The sequence below is a fragment of the Nycticebus coucang genome, chromosome 18 (genome assembly GCF_027406575.1).
Source record: "Nycticebus coucang isolate mNycCou1 chromosome 18, mNycCou1.pri, whole genome shotgun sequence".
NCBI classification, from domain to species: Eukaryota; Metazoa; Chordata; class Mammalia; order Primates; family Lorisidae; genus Nycticebus; species Nycticebus coucang.
This window is the reverse complement of record NC_069797.1, coordinates 51,689,709-51,713,373: the sequence shown is the minus strand read 5'-3', so window position 1 is coordinate 51,713,373 and position 23,665 is coordinate 51,689,709. Positions and strand designations below refer to the sequence as shown.

Here is a 23,665-nt window from a genome sequence, read left to right as displayed (position 1 = left end):
AGTTGTCAACATCCATTAAAATTTAAAATGTCCATTTCCTTTGATCCAGCACATGAGAATATATCATAAGAAGCTAATAGGACAAGGATGCAAATATAAATATATAGGAATATTTTAAAAGATTGCTTATAATGGCAGAAAATTGGAAACAATCTAAATGTCTTTCAGTAGGAGATTTGTTCAATAAATTATGGTACATTTCCTGCAATGACTGTGCAGTCTTCAGAAGAGATTAGGTTGATCTTTACTGTGTGACGTGGAAAGGTAATGATACCAAGTGAAGAAAGAAACAGGTTGCCGAAGAGTGTATGTAGTATGATCCCATTTATGTAAACCATACACCTTCAAAAGTATGGAAAGGGACTCAACAGAGATTCTGGAGGCATTTCTAGAGAATAAAGTTCTGGGAACCTTTAATTTTCTTTATATCATCTATATTTTTAAGAAAATAATGGTCAAGATAATTTTAAAAGAAGTGAAAATCATGTATAGTCAGAAAAAAATCTTATACACACATATCTCCATTGTAAGGGAAGAAAAAGAATGGTGTTATATGCTATGCCTTCTTTGGCATTTTGGTAAATATTTATGGAGTGCTTGCTGTATAGCAAGGTGGTTTACTCTAAGCAATTTACACATGTTAACCACACTGAATCCTCCCCAGAAACCTAAGAGGTAGGCATGATTATCATAACAACAGAGGGGTTAAGTAACTTGCCCAAGGTCACACAGCTAGTGAACAGCATAGCTGGACTTGAACCCAGCTAGTCTGGCTCCCAAACCCAGGCTTTTGGCCACTCTGCTATGCTTATGTCTACATAACAGGTAGACATTATGATCCCCTTTGTCAGGGACCATGAAGTGGGGGATTCAGAGAGAAGAAATTTCCTGTCCAAGGTCATACAGCTTGTCAGAGGTGGAGCTAATATCAAAGCTCAGATGTGTGGGTCACAAACCCAGACTCCAGGCTGCCCCCCAGATAGGAGGCTACTCCTCTGGAGTCTTTACATAGCAGAAGCAGGAAGACTGATGGACCTGCTGATTTCAGTTGGGCATGTGGGGGCTTTCCCAGTTCCTGGCTGTCTTCTACTGGCAGTATTTCAAACAGCAGGGCCCTGGACCCAGCTGGGGCAAGAAGGGTGAGTCCAGGGTCAGGGTCCCAGACAGACACAGGACTGAGCCCATCTCTCCCTTCTCCAGTTTTCTGTGGACATTGACTCTGACCTGGTGGAGGAGCTGCCAGCTGAGATCGAGCTGTGGCTGGTGCTTGTGGCCGTGGGTGCGGGGCTGCTGCTACTGGGCCTGGTCACCCTCCTGCTGTGGAAGGTTAGCCTCTGGGACTCCCTCCTGGGGCCTCCTGCCCAGCACACTTCCCTCCCACATCTTCCCATCCCATTCCTCATTCCATCTCACCCCTCCCCAACTCCTCCCACCTCCCCAGCTTCCCGTCTTTCCTGGGTTAGTGAAAAGGGAGCCCCAAGTGCCCTGGCTTCTGGCCACACCACCAAGCCAGGCTGGGACCCGGCACCCAGGCTTCCCAGCCCCAGCCTGTGAGTGATGCTGCTGGTGAGGATACCTCCACACTCCCCTGATGGCCCCCACCTGCTCCCCTCCGCAGTGCGGCTTCTTCAAGCGAGCCCGCACTCGTGCCCTGTATGAAGCTAAAAGGCAGAAGGCGGAGATGAAGAGCCAGCCATCAGAGACAGAGAGGCTGACCGACGACTACTGAGGGGGCAGCTCCCCGCCCCCGGCCCATCCGGGTAACATGGCCTCTGGGTCCTCTTCTGAGGGGCCTCTGACTCTGTCCTGTCTGCTCCTGTCCCCTCTGGGTCCACTCTGACTTGACCTGTCCCCCACCTGAACCAGCAGGCCACTCTGTCTGCCCCATTCCATCCCCCTGGTATGGCTTTCACACGCCTCCCCATGGAGCCCCTCAAGGACTTGGAGCCATAAACCCTCCTGTGATGACTACTTCTGAGCATTGGAACAGGGCCATCTCTGTAGGCCACAGGGCACGTCCAGGGTGATTCCTCACCCCCTACCCACCTTGGTGAAGGGACTAGCAGGGACCTTGCTCCAGGGATCTAGCACTTTTCCTCTGAGCACCCCTCTGGGATGACAGAGTGATGACCACCCATCCCTCCTGGCCCTTCTGTTGCCTCTCTCTGCAGCTGCCCCTCGGTCTCCATCTGCCTCTCCCTCTCCTCTTTGCCTTCCTGGACTCTTTCTTCCTCTGGAGCCTGAGGTGCGGAAGCTCACCCTCCCCATCTCAGTGCAGGGAGATGGGGTGTGTCACAGTCAAGAGGTCCCCACTTCGAGGACCTCTGGGTGGAGGAGGAAAAGGTTGGGTGTTTCTTCCTACTGGCTGGAAGGCTGAATGCTGATGTGCTGTCTCTTCTCCCCAATGCCAGTGTGACTTCTTTAAGCGGACTCGCTATTACCGGATCATGCCCAAGTACCATGCGGTACGGATCCGTGAGGAGGAGCGTTATCCACCTCCAGGGAGCACCCTGCCCACCAAGAAGCACTGGGTGACCAGCTGGCAGACTCGGGACTGATACTACTGACATCCTTCCTGTTCCATCCTCCTCCTCCCCCAGTGTCCCCTTTCTTCCTATTTATCATAAGTTATGCCTCTGACAGTCCACGGGGGCACTGCCTTTGGCTGGCACCAGCAGGCTCAGGCACACACACCTCTTCAAGTGCAAGCTTGTGCTATCTGGCCACAGGCATTTCCCCGCAGCAGGGCTGGAGCTGTGGACCTAGCAATGCCTGTGTCCTAGACACACGTGGGGCCCACTGCTTGTGGATTGTGATTATGCACCAAGGATGGTATGTGGACATGCCATGTCTAGCCTCAGCCTGTGCCAAAACCAAGTCAAAGTCCGCCACCAGAGCCAGGAGGAAAAGGCCCCCAACGTGGTGACACCTCCCCCTTTCACACTGGATCCATCTTGAGCCACAGTCACTGGATCGACTTTGCTGTCGGGATAAAACTACTGACAAGGAGCAGCCCACTGGGCCCCCAGCTGCCGCTTATCGACACCCAGAGAGCTGGGGGTCCTGCCAAATGTTGTCCAGGAGGCATTTGCAGGACCAGATGTGCTCTGACCCAAGTGCGAATGAATTAGAAAGAAGGTCCCAGAATGGCTTTCTTTTATGGATCTCTGTGAAGCCTTCCTTGGCCATAGACTGAACTAGCAGGGAACGCAGCCTGAAGGAACAAAGGTAGACACAGCACTAGTAACCCAGACACACGGTGCTGGGACTGCCCTGGGAGCACGGTGGGCTCCTCCAGGGAGGGGAGGGGACGAATCCTGGGCCAAACGGACATTGGAAGGACGCAGAAGAGATGCCACTGCTGACACACCACTACCAGCCAGCCTGGGAAGGCTCTGGAGAGACCCTACAAGACAACAGAGGGAGCGACACTTGAATGTAGAACAGGGAGGAAGCCCTGTCCCTGCCCCATCCAGCCAGCCCCTACTCTGGCCCCCGGACTGTGTGTTGGGGGCCTAGCAGTAGAATTCTTGGCTACCCTTGGCTTTCAGAGCCAATATGGCTCGCTCTCCCCTATGGGTTATGTCTTAAGGCCCATGCTAGAAGTTGAGACTGGTTCCAAAAAACCTCTTCTGACCTGTTGGCAGCCAACTCCCAGGACCCACCATCTCTATGGTACTGTAGCAAGGGGGGCTCCCTCCCCTTTCTGTGCCTTCTTTGTACATAGGCTTCTCACAGTGACCAATAAACAGCTCCCGGTTTGTACATGCTGCACCTCCCAACCTCCCCTACCTCCTACCAACCCCTGTCTAATCTGAGTGGGTAACGACACTGTCCAGCTGACCCCTAGGTGAACAAAGTCAGGTGTGGGCACTTGGAGGTTTAAGAGTGAAGATTTACAGAGGACACAACAGCCCCTGCACTTGAGGATGGCCCTGTCTGAAAGGATGGTCTTGGACACATGACTGATGTCCACAGAAGGAGATGAGGGAAGAGACCTGAGTAGACTGGATGGGTCCAAAATAGCTTCTTAGAGGACTATGCATGGGCCCTGGAGAGGAGGGGCGGGTAGGGTGTGCAGGGTTGGAAGAGACAGGAGGCTGCTTGGCTGTTAGAACCGGTAATCCTGGTGGGCAGAGGAGGGAGGCAGGGTACAGGGTGGAGAGAGGAGAGTCCTTAGTCAGTGGCTGAATTCAGGTAAGACCCTGCTTTTCTGCCTCCATTTCCCTACCAATTCTCTTAGGCACCCAGGTGAACAAGAGACCCAAGGCTACAGAGACTGAAGGGCCCATAGTGTCCATCCCCCAGCCTCTGGGCAGGAGCTCTGATCTTTTGAGATCTCCTTAGGAGTGCTGAGGACAAGCTTACACAGCCATGACGTTTGCATCAAGCCCTCACATTACTTCTTGCCATTCCCTGGGGTTCCTGGAGCTGCTTCCTCCTTTGTCCTCAAATTGTCCCCACTATGGCCAGGGGAATGCCTGGGAAATGCAGCCAGGCTGCTCTCTGCATGACTTCTTTGAACTTGATTGTGGCATATGTCCTTCTGTTAATTTTCCCCAAGTCTCTGACCTTTGGCAGGACTTCACTGAAGGCTGGAAATTACTACTGAGAGAAGCCTCCAGGCTGAACCCAGGTTCAGATATTTCAGAGCCCACAGACCAGGCCATCCCAGGAGCCTCCCAGCCTCCTCACTGTGTCTGCCAAGCACCCTCCACCAGGGAGCACCCTCATCCCAACCCCTCCCTTTTCTGCCCTAGGATTTGCCCCTCCTCAAGATGATTGACAGTGGAATGTCTAACTCCCCCAGGGAAATCCAGCCCCTAGCCAGAGCTGCCCAGAAATCAGAAACTGCACTTTATTTTCCAGAATATGGGATTCACTTCTTTGGGGATTACACCATATATGGGTTGTCAGAGCTCAGCTCAGTCCTGTCCTTACAGCCACTTCCTGCCTACAACAAGGGGGCGGCTACACATCCTTCTGGCCAGTCACAGCCCCAGCCCCCAGTCTCCTGTGAGCTACATACACTCCTGAGGATAAGTTCTTTTTCAGGGCTACTGTAGCTATGCTTTTGTGAAAGAAACATATTTGGCGGATATACAGTGCCCACTTTAAAAGGACCCTCTACAATGCCAAGCTTCTTGAGCTCCTTGGAGATGTAGCACCTCCATACTGTTCCAGAAGGGGATCTTGGCTCTTGCTTTACTAAAGGACCCATTGAGGTGATTCTTCCCCATTTGGGCACATGATGGGATTGTACTGCCTAGGCCTAGGCTCTCTCTATTGAATGAGGACATGTGACTTGCAAGCAGGAGGAAAGTGGCTCACTTCTGGGCTAAAACATCGTATTGCTGGTGTGAAACACTCCCAGATCCCTTTTTCCTGCCTCTGCTGCTATGGAAGCCTGTATTGAGATAAAGCTTCTGTCGATCTGAGTCCCTGAGAGCCCCCCTCCACTCCCACAATGTCCTGCATTATACAGATAGTGGGACATTCGGGGATTGGAGTTTTTCTTGTTACTTCAGCATCACCTAACCCAGCTTGACCAATTACACCACATTATCACCACTCCTGTTCTCCCCCTGCAGCAGTTTCTACAGAAGGAATTTTTATCCCAACATAGAGCCCACTTTATAGAGGTCCAGTTCTAAGGTGAGGATCATAGGAAATCTCTTCCCCTATCCTACAAGTTAGCCTCAAAGGTTATGGCCTTTTCCTTGTTACTTTATTTTTGTTGTTGTTATTTATAGATATGGGGTTTAACTATATTGCCTAGGCTGGTCTTGAACTCCTAGTCTCAAGTGAGACTCCTGTCTTGGCTTCCTAAAGTGCTCCGATGACAGGCTGTTACTTTAATTTTGACAATAATAGTAATAGCTGCCATTTTTCTCTAGGTTCAGAGATAGGCTTTTGGTATAAAATATCCATATACTCTTCTGGCACTTGAAAAGTGCACTCACCAAGATCAGCAGTCACCTCCTAATTGTTAGCCCAGTGGATGTTTGATGGCCCTCCCTGACTTCTCTATGGCATGTCTCCATAGTGACCCCACCTTTTTCAACCCCTCCATTCTGCTATGTACTAGGCACTGTGCCTGGTGCTGGAGATAGAGCAGTGATGCTACAGACACGACAACCTTTCCCTCATGGAGCTTAAAGCCTAGTGGGGGAGACAGATGAATCAGCAATTACTGTTTATTGTGATAAGAGCTAACATCATGCTAAGATCAGGAGATCTCAGGGGCCCTCGAAGAGAGCCTATTATCTAGCATGGTAGGATCAGGGAAGGCTTTCATTAGGAAGGGGTGATTAAGCAGCTAAGACCTGAAGAATGAAGGTCGGTGAAGGTGAGAAGAAAGGATGATCTAGAAGGAAGAGATAGCATTTGCAAAGGCTTTGAGATTAGAGGCTGGTTCAAAGCCACAGATAGGTATGGCTGAGTTGAGAAGGGGAAAGTGGAGAGAGAAGGCTGGAGAGTTAAGCTAAAACAGATCATGGACAGCTGGAAAAGAATCACTAAGAAGTAGAGTGCCATTAAAGTAAGCGAGGAAGTAACAAGATCTTTTTTTTTTTTTTTTGAGACAGAGTTTCACTTTGTCCCCCTAGGTAGAGTGCTATGGTGTCATAGCTCACAGTAACCTCAAACTCTTCAGCTCAAGCAATTCTCTTGTCTCAGCCTCCCAAGTAGCTGGGACTACAAGCACTGGCCACAACCCCTGGCTATTTTTAGAGATGGGGGTCTCACTCTTAGTCAGGCTGTTCTCGAACCCATGACCTCAGGCAATCTACCCCACTAGGCTTCCCAGAGTGCTAGGATTACAGGCGTGAGCCGCTGCGCCATAGGTCAGTTTTTAGGTTGGCAAGGATCCCTGAATCTCAGTTTCCTCGTCTGTAAAATGGGGATAATAATACAATAGGTTTATCTTGAGAATTAAGTGGGATAATGCATGCAAACAATGCCTGGCACATAAGTTATTATTCATTCAGCTAAGAGGCCCTAACATCATGAAGCTTTGCTCTGGGTTGGCTGTACTGTAATCACGTTGTATTATAACTAATTATTTACTTAGGCAGCTTTCTGCATGTCCTGATCCTATCTGTTCTCAGCACAAAGCCTAACGTACAGTAGGTGCTTGGTAAGTGCGTGCCAATGACCCAACCGTCAAGGAGCAAAGCATTGACCCTAAGCCCAGGATGGGACATACCACGTTTGACCACAAGACGGCGCACTACGTTACCTCCAGGCGAGGCGGGGCTGCAGGGGCAAGACCAGCTCTCCGCCCCTCAGGGGTTTTCTTTAGGGAAACCCGGAGCGAAGGTTGCTTGCTCAGGTGGTCGCGCTAGATGTTCAAGGTTTTATGTTCGGTTAGTGGTTCTCAACCTTCCTAATGCCGCGGCCCTTTAATACAGTTCCTGTGGGTCGCGACCCACAGGTTGAGAACCGCTGGGATGAACTAGGTAATAATAAATGAAAGTGTTTCGAAAATTGACATTGATGTAGCTGCTCCCTCCACCGCTTCTAGTCCGGAGGGGTTGACTCTGGGTGTCTTTCAATTGGAAACGCAAAACGCCTGTCGTTTCCTGAACTGATGGGATCTTTGAGGGAACCGGTGGGCTGCACGTATGTAGGACGGGTTAGTATAGGCCTACATCCTGGTTCTGAATTTTGCAAATATTCACAAGCTAAGTAAGTCACTGTCATCTGGACTGGCAACACACGAGACGCCTTAAGGGAGAGCAGGTAAAGATCCGGACGGGAGAAACGGTACCTTTGAGAGCAAAGGGATCAGCTGAAAGCTACCTAGACAATTCGGGGAAGGAAGGGTTAAAAGGAGCCGGCAGTTGGAAATGTGGGGAGGGAGAAAGAGAAAGGCAGGGACTGGAAGAGGAAGCGAAGGCTGGCTAGCCTTCGGGGAGGAAGGGGTTAAGCCGGGCCTCGCCCCTTGGAGGAAAGGGGGCGTGAACTGGCGGGAGGAGAGCTCGCGACTCAGCCTCCCCAAAACAACAGGCTGCCTCAGCACTGGCGGGGTTAAGGGGGCGGGCCCAGAGGGAAGCCACGTGCCGGGACAGAAAACTATTTGTTCTCCAGTTGTTGTTTGTGCACAACCATTGGCGACGTTGGGCGCTTCGGCAAGCCGATTGGTTGGGCCTTGGAGGGCCTGTCAGGGCAGAGGGTGGGAGGAGGCGGCCGAACCGAGTCGCTGGGCCTAGCGGAGAGCTAGCGCTGCCGGCGCGGGGACCATTTGCCAGAGCCCAAGCCCGAGCCGCGGCCGCCGCTGCCATGCGCTGGGTGCGGGTGCTGCTGAAGAATGCGTCCCTGGTAGGGGCGCCCAAGTATATCGAGCACTTCAGCAAGTTCTCCCCGTCCCCCCTGTCCATGAAGCAGTTTCTGGACTTCGGTAAGCAGTGGGAGGGAGACGGCTATCAGCAGGGGCCCGCAGGACAGAAAAGAGAGGCCCTTAGTGACGGGGAAGGATTGCTTGGAAGCGTACAGGCAGGAAAGGGTTAACGGGGAGGCAGGGCCGCCAGGCCTTTGCGCTGGACTGTTAATGCTAACCCGGGCACTGAAAAGGAGGGGTCTGAGGTGGTGTCCTGGGCTTTGTGAAGTGTTTCAGAGAGTAAGGGGCGGCAAGGCCCTTACTCTCCTGAGGGCAGGAAGGGAGCAGGGTGTATCCAGACACTAAAGGGTTAGTGGGGGTTGTCCTGATGACTCTGAGTGGGAGACCGAGAGGAAATAGGGGGCATGCTAGCAGGAGGCAACAAGGCAGGGTTGGGAGGTGCAGCCATCTGGAAGGAGACCTGGGCCAGCTGAGCAGGGTCAGACATTCCTGGGCAGAGAGAGCGAGAGAATGAGGGGGAGGAGGCAGTAGAGGCAGAGGGCTCTTTCAAAAGAAGGAGCCAACGGGAGGGAGGGCCCCTGTCCAGTGTACATCCACCTGCAGAAGGAGCTGGACCCCGGCTATTCCAGTGGGGAAGGACGCTTGAAGATCAAATCTATTATGGCCTTGCAGCCTGCCGCCAGTTCGGCAGAGGCCCAAGGCACCATAAAGTAGAGTCAGGCCACCTGTACCCTCTCTCAGCTGCCCCTGGGTTCCTGGGTCTAGATCATCCTCCACCAGCATTCTGGGGGTGGCTCTGGGGCAGAAAGAAGGCTGTGCCAACGTAGTGGCTGAAACAGGCATTGTGTGGGCCTTGTCTGTCTACACAGTATTTCCATGGTGCCAGCTGGAGATTGGGGGTGGGGGGGAGGTCTTTCAAGAGTTGAGTTGATAGTGCCCTGCTTAGGTTACAGCTGCGTCACTGATGGGATGGGAGCAGGGATGTGGCAGCCAAGACATAGGGCACCTGTTCCCTAGGACTTGTCTGCCGACAACCCTGCCCTGTTTGAGTCCTGAGCCTCTCTCATGCAGGAAAGCTTCCTGGGCCCAGAACTAGCCCCCAGCACCTATCCCTCCAAACTGGATCTTAGTAACAGTTGTGAGGGGCTCACAGTAGAGTTTGGTCTCACAGTGGGGAAAACTGAGACCTTCACAAGGATAATGAGATACCTTGGGTGACAGAGGTGGAAGCAGAGCCTGGACTAGAACTCAGGTCCCCTGAATTTGGGCCAAGCTCTGGGTATGCAGTCCTTCACCCCTCCTTGTCTTGAAGCCAGACCAAGGACCAAGGCATTTGGACTCCCATCCTCAAGCCCTGTGTGCCTCACAGAGGGCATTAATACAGCAGCTGGGCATTCTGACCAGCCTGGGTAAGGTGGGCTGGGCCAGAGATAATGTTGGGACCCTGCAGTTGTGGTGGTCAAGGCATAGCTGCCCTCAGCCAGGCCATCCCTGGGTAGGGATAAATTTTCCAGGCTCCTCTGCCTGGATCAACCTCCCATAGTGAGCGTCTACTGGAGGGAAGGAAAGAGAAATGATAAAGGCCAGAGGCAGCTTCAGATGGACCCAGGAGTGTCCCTATTCCCTGTGGCTAAAGACAAGCCAGTGTTCAGCTAGGAGTAAGGAGAAGATGCCACCCCTAAAGTGTTAGGCTTTGTGGTGTGGAGGCTCGAGCACTGTAGGGGAAGGGGAGAGCTGCCTTGCTATGTGCCCTTGGGTAGGTCAATTCCCCTCTAAACTCTCAGTCAATGGGGGGTTTAGGCAACCTGACCCTAGAGACAGTTTGTGGCTCTGTGGGCTCACCCCTCTCTCTCCCTCCAGGGTCCAGCAATGCCTGTGAGAAAACCTCATTCACCTTCCTCAGGCAGGAGCTGCCTGTGCGGCTGGCCAACATCATGAAAGAGATCAACCTGCTTCCTGACAGGGTGCTGAGCACACCTTCAGTGCAGCTGGTACAGAGCTGGTGAGACCCCTGGCTCTGTCCCTGCACTTCCCACTCCATCACCAGGTGTCCATGGGCTCAAGGATAGAGTCTCCATGCTCCTGGCAGCCTTGTGGGTGGGGTGGGGAAGGGGATAGGTGGGCACAGGGGCTCTAAGAGGCTGGAGAGTTGCCTGGGGTCACATGGGAACCCTAAGCCAGAGCAGGGATGCAGGTCACACTCCTAGCCTCTGTGTCTGTGGGACAGACATATTATGACCTTTCTTTCTCTGGAAGAGAAACCAGGACCCACCCAGGAAATATTTTTCACAGCCAAAATCCCAAGTCAGGCTAATATCAACATTTAGCCACCAGCGCCAGTCCTGGAATCCCAGCACCTGTTAGGCAATATTTACTTGGAGCAAGTTTGGGGAAACAGAGAAACAAAAAGAAGCAAATCTTTGAACAAATTACATAATTCAAGCTGCAAGACAGACTATTGTGGGTGGAGGTTGGAAAATAGACACAGGGTTGACACAGTACCCTCCCAAAGAACTTTGGAGGGGCAAAGACCAAGAGTTTATTGCTTGTAGCAGTAGGAGCAGAGGGAAGGACTTGGCATGGTTTGTTTAAGAAGTCTGTCCTGGCTCAGCGCCTGTGGCTCAAGCGGCTAAGGCGCCAGCCACATACACCTGAGCCCGCAGTTCAAATTCAGCTCGGATCCACCAAACAACAGTGACGGCTGCAACCAAAAAAATGGCCGGGTGTTGTGGTGGGCACCTGTAGTCCCAGCTACTTGGGAGGCGGAGGCAGGAGAATCGCTGGAGCCCAGGAGTTGGAGGTTGCTATGATATGTGGTGCTACGGCACTCTACCCAGGGCAACAGCTTGAGGCTCTGTCTAAAAACAAAGAACTCTGTCCTGGGGCAGCACCAGGAGCTCAAAGGAGTAGGGCACCGGCCCCCATATACCAGAGGTGGCGGGTTCAAACCCAGCCCTTGCCAAAAAAAAAAAAAAAAAAGAACTCCGTCCCGGGTGATGTAACTGAATGGCATTAGTCAAAGGTGGTCACATGAAGACTAAACTAGGGTTCTTCTGTCACTGGGCACATAAATGACTAACCCTCATTGGTCTTTAGTGGCACCTGTGCAGAAATCTGCTGGCTCTTCTGGACTTGTAGCATGGGATGGTTGCTGTTTCCTTGTAGACTCGGGAGCATGTGCCACGCCTGTTGTGAGCCCATCGCTATGCTGGGTCTAAGAAAACAGCAGCAGCTGCACTCAGGGAGCCCGTGATCTGGAAGGAAAAATGAAACTCCTCACCCAGGCAGGGTGAACTAAGTGGAGCAGCACACCTGCTGAAAGGTTCATTTTATTTCAATTTAGAAAACAGGATTGGAAAGGAACATCGATTGGGCGGAAGCATAACATGTTCACTTTGACACTTGGAAAACACAAAAATGTAGTTAGAAGATAATGTCAACCACCATCCTCCACCCCATAAACAAACGCTATTCAGGTTAAGATGAATTGGTGCCCTTCCAACACTTTTTCTATGCGTGGACTCATGTATGGCCAACTTATTCTAATTAAGTGAGATATGGTAAGGAACAGTGTTATATACACAGGGCTAGGTATACAGTAGGTGCACAATGCATGTTGGTGCAATGAGAAGGTGTGGGGAAGTTGCAGTGGACGCACAGTGTCACTGTGCAGGGAACCTAGGCAAGCCTAGAGCTAGAAGGAAGGGAAGGGCACTGCATGCTAAAGGAACAGCTTGGGTAGGTGCAGAGGCAGGAAAGGATCTGGGCAGGGTGGCCAGGAACTTACTTGTGGATATTGCACAAGCAGTGAAGGTGGGATGGAGTGCAGAGCCTTGTTTTCATGTAGCCCAACCAGGTCACCCCTTGCTGTGTCCCTGCCCCTAGGAGGTCCAGGACCTCTGAGCCAACCAGCATTTCCCACCATGGGGTGGTGGGGAGGAGATAGAGGTGCCATCTGTTCTCCCCAGCCCTTCTCCAGCTCTGTCCGGCTGACTGACCTGGCTGCCTCTCCTGCTGGTCCTTGACTCTAGTACAGGGCTTTCAGGTCCCTCCCTGGACACTGTGTTCCTGGGAGAGCCGAGAGATGCAGGAGGAGGACAGGGGGCTGGTGAACTGCCCATAACTCCCTGGGGGCCCCCACAGAGTCCCTTCCTGAAAATCAGTGACATGTGTGAGGGTTTGGCCTAACATTCTTCCCTCAAAGTGTGGAAGTAATGTCAAGTAACAGCAGGAGGGAGTGAAGTTAGACAAGAGAAAACACTTCCTCGGTGGTTGATTCAACTTAGAGGGGAGTAGGACTAGGTATTGCTAAACCATCCTGCTCACTGGAGAGACAGCATGCTGAGAATGTTTCCAGGGAGAAAGGGCATAGGCTGCTGCAGCAGGAGAGACTGAGGTGTGAGGCCAGGAAGGACTTTTTTTTTTTTTTTTTTGCAGTTTTTGGCTGGGGCTGGGTTTGAACCTGCCACCTCCGGCATATGGGGCCAGCACCCTACTCCTTTGAGCCACAGGCGCCGCCCTACGAAGGACTTTTTGACAGGGATGAAATGGCTGCCTGTGAGAGAGTGAAGATCTCTTTCTTAGGAGAAACACCTGCCAGCTGGGATGGACAGAGGTGGGGAGGTGGGCAGTGTCCTCACCAGAAGAGGGGGCAACTTACTAGGGAGCCTAGCAACTATGAACCTTAGTCTGATGAATAAGGAGCAAAACCTCCCCCTTGGAAAACAGAAAAACTCTGTACAAATGCAATTATTAGTAGTGATAATGATTAATATGTGGTAATAGCTAATAGGGTTTCGTTCAGCTAGGGAGAGGTTGTAGGCAGTCACTACAGGGCAAGTTAAAAATTTCTGGTTCTAAAGAAACCGGATAAATTATTTCAACTGGTCAGGCTTGGGGTGGTGGGCTACTGTTATAGAGGTGACTAGACAGTGGGGGGAAGCCCTAGCCTTGGCATCAGAGTGCTTGACTTTGAGGCTTGCTAGACACTCAGTCCTTGGCAACTCACGTGGCCTCTCTGAGCCTCAGCTCTCTCGTCTATAAATTGAGGACCCATCCTGTTTCTAAGTGTCAAATGCCACTGCTAGATGTGAAAAGTGTGCAGAACTTTACCAACAGGAACCCTGTCCCTAAGCTTCCAGGTTAGCAGCACCCCTAAGCCAAAGATGATGTCATTGTGGTGAGGTTTCTCAGACAAGGGAGTCATAAACAATGATGATAACAAAAGGGAACATACCTCGAGGGCTTACTGTATCCCAGGAACTGTCCTAAGTGTCTTCGGATGGTAACTCACTCAATCTACACAACAACTTTATGAAGGAGGCCTTGTTACCATCTCCATTTTCTGGATGAGAAACTGAGGCTCACAGAGGCGATGAAACTTGGCTAAGAGACTCTGGGAGTAATAGTGGAGCCAGGACTTGAACCATGGCTGTTGGATCCGGAGACTGCTTTCTTGGAGGGAAAGGAAGAAGGCCGTGCCCTGGGGCTGTGAGGTGGAGTTTCCAAGTTCAAGGTGCTAGTACAAGTCTGTGGGAAAGTAGGACTCACTTTACTGAGGCAGACAGGATGACCTTGGCTCCTCTCAGGGGCGTGGTCGGGAGGGAGAGTGTGCCTCTAGAAAGTACAGGGTTAAGTAAGAGCTGCAGAGTAGAATCAAATGACAGTGAGTCACTGCTGTCACTAAGAGTCCTCTGTGTAGGTGTAGGTGGGAGGCGGTGTGGCCAGCACCTTCTCTGGAACCTCCCCCGCCTATGAGCAGGCAGAGTGGACCCCTAACCCTGCCTGTGGGGCTCCCCACCCCCACCCTGTGGGAACTAATCCTTGCCCTTGAGAAGAATGACAACGGAGGAGTGGCTCTGGCACAGGGACCTGCAGCTCAGGGAGCTGGGGCTTTAGCGGTTGATTCTGTCAGCCACATCAGTGACCGCCTGCATAACTGGAGCACAGGCTGCATAGCAGCAAAGCTTACTGCTCACAGGCTTACTGCACCATCTCCTCTGTCTTCAGTGCTTACACAGTGAACCCCCTTTTGCAGATAGGGATCTGAGAGGCTCAGTGGCCTTTATAGAGCACAGCCAGCAGCAGAGCCCAAGCCTGCCTGCCACCCCTTCAACCCTTCAGGACACTGCCACACTCCCCTTAGTGCAGGGAGCCACCCTCCACCACCTGCTCACACCTAGCAGCTGTGGACATTAGTGCCACAGTCAGGGGTGTACACATTCACAGACTGACACACATGCCCCTCTCACTCACACACAGGCCTGCAGGGCCCTCCTCCTCCTCCCCCCACTGCCAGGCTCTTCCCCATATCCCTACATTCTAAGCCTCCTTCTGCCTTGGCCTGGGCCCCTCCTTGCCACCCCCCACCCCAAACCCAAGGCTCTGGACTGGCTCAGGGTCCCAGAAGGCAGGGTTTGGTGGGACCTCTACATTACCTTGCACCAGGGTTGGAAGCTCCAGATCTCACCAGGGGTGTCCTGGCAGCCTTGTCACTGTGGAGGTCAGTAGGTCCCGGGGTACCTGGCCTTCCCCAGGTCTTAGGGAGTGGCCGCTGCCTGCTCTGCCTGGAAGTACCTGTATCACTGCACCACTGCTTTCACTGCCATGCTCTCCTTAATGTGGGGAGCCACCCTCCTCTCCTAAGTCCTGTTCCCTCTCTGGCCCACCAAGGAGTCCTGGCCCACCCAGGACCCAGTGTCTCTTTCTTTAGGACCAAGATCTGGCCCAAAGGTGACAGCTGGTGTGCCAGGCACCTGGGGGACTTTGGGGCAGGGCCACGGCCCTTTGGGAAAAATCCTTATTCTCTCTGTACAAGAGTAGTCCAGGACTGTGGCCCTGAAGGAGCAGCCCTGTGAGGGCAGCAGGTAGGGACTCCATCCACACCTGCTTCCCAGTACAGGGAGCTGAGGCCTGGGCCGGAGGCTGGCAGGCCCTGCCCATTGTCAGTCCATGCTGGCACCCTTTGCCCCACTTCAGTGGCCATGTGACCAGGCCCCATTTCTACTCTCTAGGGTTCATTGAGCAGCCACAAAGGGGGCGGTGCCAGCAGCTGGAGCTTTGCCCTACCCCTGGGGCTGGGAGCCCTTCATCCCTGGCTGCCCCCTGGGTCTTGGAAGGGGTCCCAAAGCCCCACTCTGCAGCTGGCTCCTCCCCTTCCTCCTCTGCTTGCCCCCCAGCCCTGCCCACTTGCCAGTTCTCTCTCCAAATCCCCTCTCCTCAGCATGTGATCATGAAGCTTTGTCTTGGGCACGGTTAGGGAAAAAGGGATCTGGAGTGAAAACCCAAGCCCTGCATGTTAAGGTCCTCATCTCACAGCAGGCCCAGCAGTAGCGCCCCCTGCTGGAGTTATTGTGGGGTTATAGTGGGGAGCAGGTAAGCACAGTCAGTATCCTGTAAAGCTGCCATCCCCACCTCCAGGAGCAGCACTGTCAAGGCCCTTGGACACAGTGAGCAGTTGGCCCCATGGAGTCCCACGGCCTTGGGTTTGGATCCAGGCTGCTGCTTCCTGTGTGGCCTGGGAAATATTACCTGTCCCGTGGAAGACAGGGGAGAAGCAGAGCTCGGGTTTTGTTATTATTCATTCATTTGATAAATACTTACTGAACAGTAAACAAGACATGCAAGGTCCCTATTCTCATGACACTTCAACATTCATGGTTCTGGGGGGTTGGGGAATGAGGCTCTGCCATGTCTGAAGGGGGAAGGCAATACCTTGTGCTCATCAAGGCTTTGGGAGATGAGAGACCCTGAGTGGGCCTTGGGGCAAAGGTGGGCATGAGTGGTCATTAGGTATACATCAGCTGCTGTTATTCTCCAGGGAGACTGAGGTGAGGTCTCAGGAGTTTGGGAGTGCCACTCTGTCTAACTGTTGGGGTGGCAGAAATAGTGAGGGGGGCTCTGGAAGGAAGCTGATCTCTACTGCTGTCTGGGCCCCCATCCCAGCAGTAGCTCCTCTGGTCAGGTTCTGTGCCAGGCCCTGGGTGTGGGGGGCAGGAGGGAGCTCCAGGGCTGAGATAGCCCCATCCCTGCTGGCAGTGGTGTAGCTCTCCAGGTCAGGGGGACACAAATATGGTGTGCTTCAGAGTCTACAAGCAGTAAGAGGATGTTGAGTGCCACCAGCTGTTGACAACTTCTGAGGCACTGTTCATAATAAGACCCAGTATTCAGAGAGTGCTCACTGTGTGCTAAGTACTATGCTAATGACCACATTTAGTCTTTACTAAAAAGCAGTGGTAAGTAAGTATAAAAAAAATGTTTTCCCAATGAAGAAAGTCAGGCCCAGAGGGATTCCACGATCTACCCAGGGCCACACAGCTCAAGGTGGCAGAGCCAGGTCTGGGACTCGGCAAAGCCAGCTCCAGAGCTAGGTCTTTCTCTCTCTTCTCTACTGTCTCAGGCCAGAGAGGGCAGCACAGCTGAGGCTAGAGCTAAGGAGCGGGTGTTCTGGGCAGAGGGCACCTATGAACAGCCCCATGGAGGTGAGACTCTTGAGCAATGTCAGTGCTACCAAGCTGGAGGCTTGGGGCTGGGGGGCCATCCTTGCCAGCAGTGGGCCTCAGTAGAGGAGACTGCATGGTGGGGCTGATGCCTGCCTATTTCACCTTATCCAGGTTACAGAGAAGATCAGAGCGCTGTGGACACAGGAATGATTTCCTAATGTGGTGGAGCCTTTCTAGAGACACTAAAATGCTGCAACAACCCTGTGGGAGGGAGATTAGGAGCCATGTCTGTGAAGGGGCTCAGAGAGGCTGCTGGACCTCGCCTGGTCCCCCTGTAGGCCCTTGCTCCAGCCTCCCCTCCCCAGAGTCAGCCTCAGTCTCCTGATTCTTGAGTCCTCTTGGATGGGAAGGGATGATCTCCAATCCCCTTCTGAGATGACTATTCTAGGATTCCAAAGCAAAGGCGCTATAAGGGAGGCCAACACATTCAAGGTTTACTTGCATAAATGACTGGGTTGTCAGGGAGACTGGTGTATAAGTGAAACGGGCAGAGAAAACTTGTCATACAGCTCGTCAGCAGGTGCAGCTCTGTGGGTTGGCCATAGCAGAAGCAGGACAAGAGTGAGGTCCAGCCGAGGAGGGCAGGGAGGGGAGCCTGGCCCAAAGCTGAGGCTTTTTCTCCTCCTGCCCCCCTACACACAGGTATGTCCAGAGTCTCTTGGACATCATGGAATTCCTGGATAAGGACCCAGAGGACCATCGTACCCTGAGCCAGTGAGTAGGGGCTCTGGTTGGGGGTGGGAAGGCAGGTGCCAGTGAAGGGCACCTTGAGTCACAGCCCCAGGGGTAGAAGTGCCAGCAGGTGGAAGGATAGACCCTGGCCTTCAGGGACATCCAGTTTGAGTGGGAGACAGACTGTACTTCAGGGAGCCCCAGTCTGATGGGAGAGACACCCACACCATTCTCAAGGTGCCCTGGATAGGTGAGAGTCAACACCTGCCCTTAGGGGGACTGAGGACTCTGGGCTTTTGAGCAGTTGAGAGATTCAGGACAGACTTTGGAAAGAGCTAGGAGAGCATGGTGTGCCTATCAGGTTGGAAAGGGTGGCGTGGGTGAGGACACTGTGGAGAGAGTCAGAAGTGGAGCCTGAGGGTGTCCCCAAAACTGGGCTGGGTGGAAGTGAACGTCCGCCCTCCCTTGCAGGTTCACTGATGCCCTGGTCACTATCCGGAACCGGCACAATGATGTAGTGCCCACCATGGCACAGGGTGTGCTTGAGTACAAGGACACCTATGGAGATGACCCTGTCTCCAACCAGAACATCCAGTACTTCCTGGACCGCTTCTACCTCAGCCGCATCTCCATCCGCATGCTCATCAACCAGCACAGTGGGTGCTCGGGCTGTGGGAGGGGTGCTCAGCTGGCACAGTGGGTGCTCAGGCTGTGGGAGGGGTGGTCAGCCAGCACAGTGGGTGCTCGGGCTCCGGGAGGGGTGCTGGGCCCCAGGTGGGCAGCTGGCTATTTCAGGGGCCTTGGCCATCATTCAACCCCCCTAAAAGAGTTACTGCTTCCAAAATGGAAAAAGAAAATGGCAGCATTGAAATTTATTGTTTTAAATGGTTATAATATGTAAAATGATGTCATAGCTTTAGAATTTTTTAATTTAGTATTCATAGAAAGTCTCGTTACATTCAAAACCAGTTTGTTGTTCAGAGTTTTTTATTCCAGGAGGATTCACTATGATTGTTGAGAAATTATACCCAATTGTCAATGAAACAAGTTCCTCATGCTCAAATCATTTCAAAAGCAAGATGATGAAAGTTGTCTTATAATGTTATAGTACAAGAAAAGAATAAATGTAATGTGGGATGTGATGTGAAGAGAGAGCTCTGAAAAGAATGCTGCAGGCCTACAAAGGCCCCAGAATGGCCTGACCCAGGAGTGAAGGGGTCAAGGGTCAGGGAAGAGAGAGCAGGAAGAGGGAGGGGTGCAGCTTTAGGACTGAAGCCCACAGAGGCCTTAGAAATGGAGGTACAGGGTTGGAGAGCCTTGGGAGAAGAGAAGGTGCGGAGGGCAGGCTCTGTGGCCCAGCCAACAGCACCCTCCCTTCCTGCCCACAGCCCTCATCTTCGATGGCAGCACCAACCCAGCCCATCCCAAACACATCGGCAGCATTGACCCCAACTGCAACGTCTCGGAGGTGGTCCAAGGTGAGCCAATTGTGCCTGGCCCACAGAGGAGACTCTCCTGGAATGACCCATTCCCCAGAGAGTGGGCCACAGCCCCATGGGTTTAATATTGGTTGTAGCCTATGTCAGTGTCAAGACTGTCGGGCAGCGCCTGTGGCTCAAAGGGTTAGGGCGCTGGCCCCATATGCCAGAGGTGGTGGGTTCAAACCCAGCCCCGGCCAAAAACTGCAAAAAAAAAAAAAAAAAAAAGACTGTCCACTGGGGCGGCACCTGTGGCTCAGCGGGTAGGGCGCCGGCCCCATATGCCGAGGGTGGCGGGTTCAAACCCAGCCCTGGCCAAACTGCAACAAAAAAATAGCCAGGCATTATGGCGGGCGCCTGTAGTCCCAGCTACTTGGGAGGCTGAGTCAAGATAATCGCCTAAGCCCAAGGATTTGGAGATTGCTGTGAGCTGTGTGATGCCACGGCACTCTACCGAGGGCGATAAGGTGAGACTCTACACTCTACAAAAAAAAAAAAAAAAAGACTGCCCACTGGATGGATCACCCAGTACTGACTGGCCCTGTCTTCTTTTAGATGCCTATGACATGGCCAAGCTCCTGTGTGACAAGTATTACATGGCTTCACCTGACCTGGAGATCCAGGAGATCAATGGTGAGCGTGTGAAGCTGTGTGTGTCTGTCTTGGGGCTGGGAGCATGGGAAAGCAAGGTGAGACGGGATCAGGATATGGACTGTTTCCTAGACAGGGAGAAGCAGAGCTGTTAGTGTATTATTCTTTTTAATTCATTTGATGAATATTTAGTAAACAGTAAACAAGAAGACAGTCAAGGTCCCTGTTCTCATAGAGCTTATATTCTTGGTGCTGGAGAGGTCAAGGAATGGGGCCTTTAACCAGTGAATGACTAAATAAAGGTAGTTTCAGATCATGATAAATGACAGAAGAAAATCAAATGGAGTACTGCGAAAAGAGGCATTTTAGGTGGCAAATCAGCTTGGCTGCCTTTCCAGGAGTTTCCCTCTTGCCAGCTCCCAGTTGGGGTGATCACAACTGGCTGTCCACACCATGTCTCAGCTCCAGCCTAGAGGAAGGGAAGGAGGGTGTGGAGAGCAGGGCCCAGGAATCCATCCCCTCCCTTCCATGAGTCACCTGGTTATAGCAGCTCAGGGGAAGATTGGATTTAGTCTTTAGCTGGGTAGCAAATGGCCCGTTAAAACTTGGGGGGCAGGCAGGCATGGTGGCACTCTGGGAGACCAAGGCAGGTAGATTGCTTGAGCTCAGGAGTTTGAGACCAGGCTAAGCCTGAGCAAGAGAGACCCTGTCTCTAAAAATAGCTGTGCGATGTGGTGGGCGCCTATAGTCCCAGATACTTGGGAGGCTGAGTGAAGAGGATCACTTGGGCCCAAGAGTTTGAGGTTATTGTGAGCTATGATGCCACAGCACTCTACTGAGGGTGATAAAATGAAACTCTTTCTCAAAAAAAAAAAACTTTGGGGAAGGGGTATCTTTTAGTAAAAGAAGGAAGGAAGAATGGCCGCAAGGGTAAGGTAGTTGACCTCTTGACGATTCCCTAACCTTTGGTCTTGACTCTCTCTATAGCAGCCAACTCCAAACAGCCGATTCACATGGTCTATGTTCCCTCCCACCTCTACCACATGCTTTTTGAGCTCTTCAAGGTGAGCGAGCTGGGGGCTGGTCCTCTCAGGAGTGGAGTCAGGGCCAGCTATCCCCATAGGGCCCCCATGTATCTCTCATTTCCCTCTGCAGAATGCCATGAGGGCCACCGTGGAAAGCCACGAGTCCAGCCTTGTTCTCCCACCTATCAAGGTCATGGTGGCCTTGGGTGAGGAAGATCTGTCCATCAAAGTATGTGACCATTGGCCTCGGAAACCAGGGAGCATTGTGGGTGGGGTCCCTGGGGAGGGCTCTCCTTTTCTCCCATGTGGTGAGCAGATCCCTGGGTAGGGAAGGCCAGGGCTGGGTGTGAGGGGGAACTGAGCTCTGGAGGGTCCCTGACATGTCCCATGTCTCCCAGATGAGTGACCGAGGTGGGGGTGTCCCCTTGAGGAAGATAGAGCGACTCTTCAGCTACATGTACTCCACAGCACCTACTCCCCAGCCTGGCACCGGGGGGACCCCACTGGTGAGATGGCTTTGCTCCTGTGTCCCGCCCACCTCTGAAGGATGCCTGTCTCAATTTTCACCTCTTGCTTCCTCATCTCCGTGTTCCCTTTATTCCTGTGTGGCTATATGTGGTGTTGGTCACCTCCCCTGAGTTTAGGCCCCCTGTTCCTCCTCTGTCTCCCTAACCTGCCTACCTGTCAGGTGTCCCTCTGCCACCTCCCTCTCCACTCTGTCCACCCTCTCTCCCCAGTTTCTGCCTTTCTCTTGGCTGTGTCTGGCTTACCAGCACCTCCATGTTTGGGAATTTGAGACTCAGAAGGAGCCCTGGGAGACCTTCTGCCCAGACCTTCTGGCAACCTGAGCAGAGCTCCTCTCCTGGCCCAGCCTGTCTCCTTCTGTCTGTGACCCCCTTCTGTTCATCTCTCAAAACTTCTGCACTCTCCCCACCTCAGCTGTGGGAGCCCCCTGCACACCCCAGCTTAGTACCCTTCCCTCACCCCTGAGGCTCCAGGAGGCCCTGCCTCCTTAACACTCACCTCATCACTGCTACCTTCCTGCCCCCTGCAGGCCGGCTTTGGTTACGGGCTCCCCATTTCCCGCCTCTATGCCAAGTACTTCCAGGGAGACCTGCAGCTCTTCTCCATGGAGGGCTTTGGGACGGATGCTGTCATCTATCTCAAGGTGAGGGCCTCCCTGAGAGCCTGGCCAGAGGAGGGCTTTGCTGCCAGGCCATGGGCTGGATTGGTCTGTGTTAGGTTTCCTGTCCACCCCACCCTCCAGTTCTTTCCAGGTTCCAGACTGGGGGAATCAGAGCAAAGCTATAGGTCCTCAACCTGAATAATCCCAACCCTCAGAAACGTACAACTTGGCAAGGAATGTCAGGGAGTCTAGTCTTGATTAAAACCCCTATTCTGGTACCCTTCCCCTGTCAGACTGAGAAGGAAGTTGGGGGGGGCACAGGTCTTGTCACTCAGTTCAGAGGGGAAGATGGAGGCCCAGAGTTGGTCACCTCACTGAGAGTCACACAGCCCCGCCTTCTCCCTCTCCCTCCCTGACCCTTGGAGGGAGCAGCTTTCTTGAATGAGCCCGGAGCAAGACACAGAGGAACAGACCCATCTATGGGTCTTTCCAGGCCCGGGTCAGTGGTCTCGACCAGTGGCTGGTGGCTGGGCTGACTCCAACTTGGGATGGGACATGTGGATCAGTGGTCAGCACAGCCCAACCTAGGGAAAGGGTGATCTGCTGAAGAGTGGACAGGGCAGAGGGAGGGGAGAGGCTGACCTTACCATCTCTCAGGCCCTGTCCACGGACTCGGTGGAGCGCCTGCCCGTCTACAACAAGTCAGCCTGGCGCCACTACCAGACCATCCAGGAGGCTGGCGACTGGTGCGTGCCCAGCACGGAGCCCAAGAACACATCCACATACCGTGTCAGCTAGGGCCACCATGCATCTGCCCCTGAGTGGGGGTCTGCAGTCTCTGGGGTCCGGCCACCACGGTGACCCTCCCCACCCCTGGGGGTGGGTTCTCCCTGATGACCAGGTTGTCTGTATGGAAATCACCATGGCAACTGGCCCGTGGTGGTCCCTAAGTGCCAATCTGTCTCTGTGGAGGCCCCTTGGCAGTCTCCCTGGTGTTGGTGTCTGTGAATGATGCCTGAGGGTTGGGGATATCTCTACCCTGATGGACTTTTCCATGCATTTTTCCATGCGGTCCTCCTCTCCGAGACCAGGGTTGTCACTTCTCTGCCAAGTGTCCTAGGTCCCCCTCACCACCCTCCACAGCCCGGCCATCCAGGTGGACACCCCCACTTCCCTTATTCCCCCAGCCCCTATGGGTGCCCTGCCCTGGTCTGTAGTCAGTGTTAATGAAGGGGCTGGCTGGTGCCCATAGATCCAGGAGTGAGTGGGGAAAGGGGATGCACCCTGGACACCTGTCAGAGACCTGGTCTTATCACCTCTCCCTCCACTCTGGGCTTTAAGGTGAAGGTTGGGGGGTGGGGGGGTCCCACCTGGGGTCCACTCCTAATGTGGAGGAACCTGGGAAGACCTAGAGGTCACCTGCCCAGCCAAGCTGTTCCAGGCCCTGCAGGCAGCCTTGGCAGTATTTGTGCCACTGCCAGAGCCTCTCCCCAGCATGTCCTCATGTGCTGACACACCCACTTGATCCTGCCTGAGCTCCAGACCCCAACCCCCACTGTGCCCAGACACGGGTACTCAGCGTGGCTTTCTCCCTAGAACACTCTATGTACATATCTAGTTTTATAACCCTGAATGCCCCACCCTCCCCTTAGCACACAGGGGGTTAAAACTGTGTGCCCCTCCCAGTGGCTATGATGGTGACAGTGACATCCACAGTAAAGAGGAGATTGAGTCTGTATCTGGGCTATGTTCCTGGGGGGAGGGGAACACACAGAGAGACTGAGTGACCAACACATGACGCACTCAGGACATCCAGCCCAGCTCAGGGCCTGACCCTGTGTGCACTGTGAGTAAATGCCAGGCAAAGCCACCCATTCAGAACACCTGACAGCCAAACACCAAGGGGCGGACTTGTCATCCCACTACACTCA

At 53.2% G+C, this 23,665-nt stretch overlaps 2 protein-coding genes across 3 annotated transcripts in view; both read left to right on the top strand.

Moving 5' to 3' along the window:
• Nucleotides 1-3,765, top strand: part of ITGA3 (integrin subunit alpha 3) — a 30,566-nt gene extending 26,801 nt beyond the window's left edge. The window contains exons 24-25 of one of the 2 annotated variants that reach the window (XM_053570661.1): nt 1,201-1,326; nt 2,412-3,765. In XM_053570661.1, the coding sequence (XP_053426636.1) occupies nt 1,201-1,326; nt 2,412-2,558 (273 nt within the window). In that variant the 3' untranslated portion in view covers nt 2,559-3,765. Of the gene's footprint in view, nt 1-1,200; nt 1,327-1,618; nt 1,762-2,411 lie in introns of those variants that run through there. The other variant, XM_053570662.1, reaches the window with a different exon arrangement.
• Nucleotides 3,766-8,114: 4,349 nt separating this feature from the next.
• PDK2 (pyruvate dehydrogenase kinase 2) lies at nt 8,115-23,470 on the top strand. The gene is made up of 11 exons (XM_053570659.1): nt 8,115-8,401; nt 10,202-10,343; nt 17,485-17,556; nt 17,986-18,170; nt 18,903-18,992; nt 19,548-19,625; nt 20,571-20,647; nt 20,739-20,837; nt 21,007-21,114; nt 21,663-21,776; nt 22,392-23,470. Exons 1-11 carry the CDS (start codon nt 8,284-8,286, stop codon nt 22,530-22,532), a joined length of 1,224 nt encoding a protein of 407 aa, XP_053426634.1. The 5' UTR covers nt 8,115-8,283; the 3' UTR covers nt 22,533-23,470.
• Nucleotides 23,471-23,665: the final 195 nt, after the last annotated feature.

Excerpts from the sequence above, each read along its gene's own strand:
- PDK2 (XM_053570659.1), top strand. The coding sequence starts at position 8,284 with ATGCGCTGGGTGCGGGTGCTGCTGAAGAATGCGTCCCTGGTAGGGGCG. Across the intron at positions 8,402-10,201 it reads GAAGCAGTTTCTGGACTTCG|GGTCCAGCAATGCCTGTGAG; the intron begins GTAAGCAGTGGG and ends CTCTCCCTCCAG. Across the intron at positions 20,838-21,006 it reads AGGAAGATCTGTCCATCAAA|ATGAGTGACCGAGGTGGGGG; the intron begins GTATGTGACCAT and ends CATGTCTCCCAG.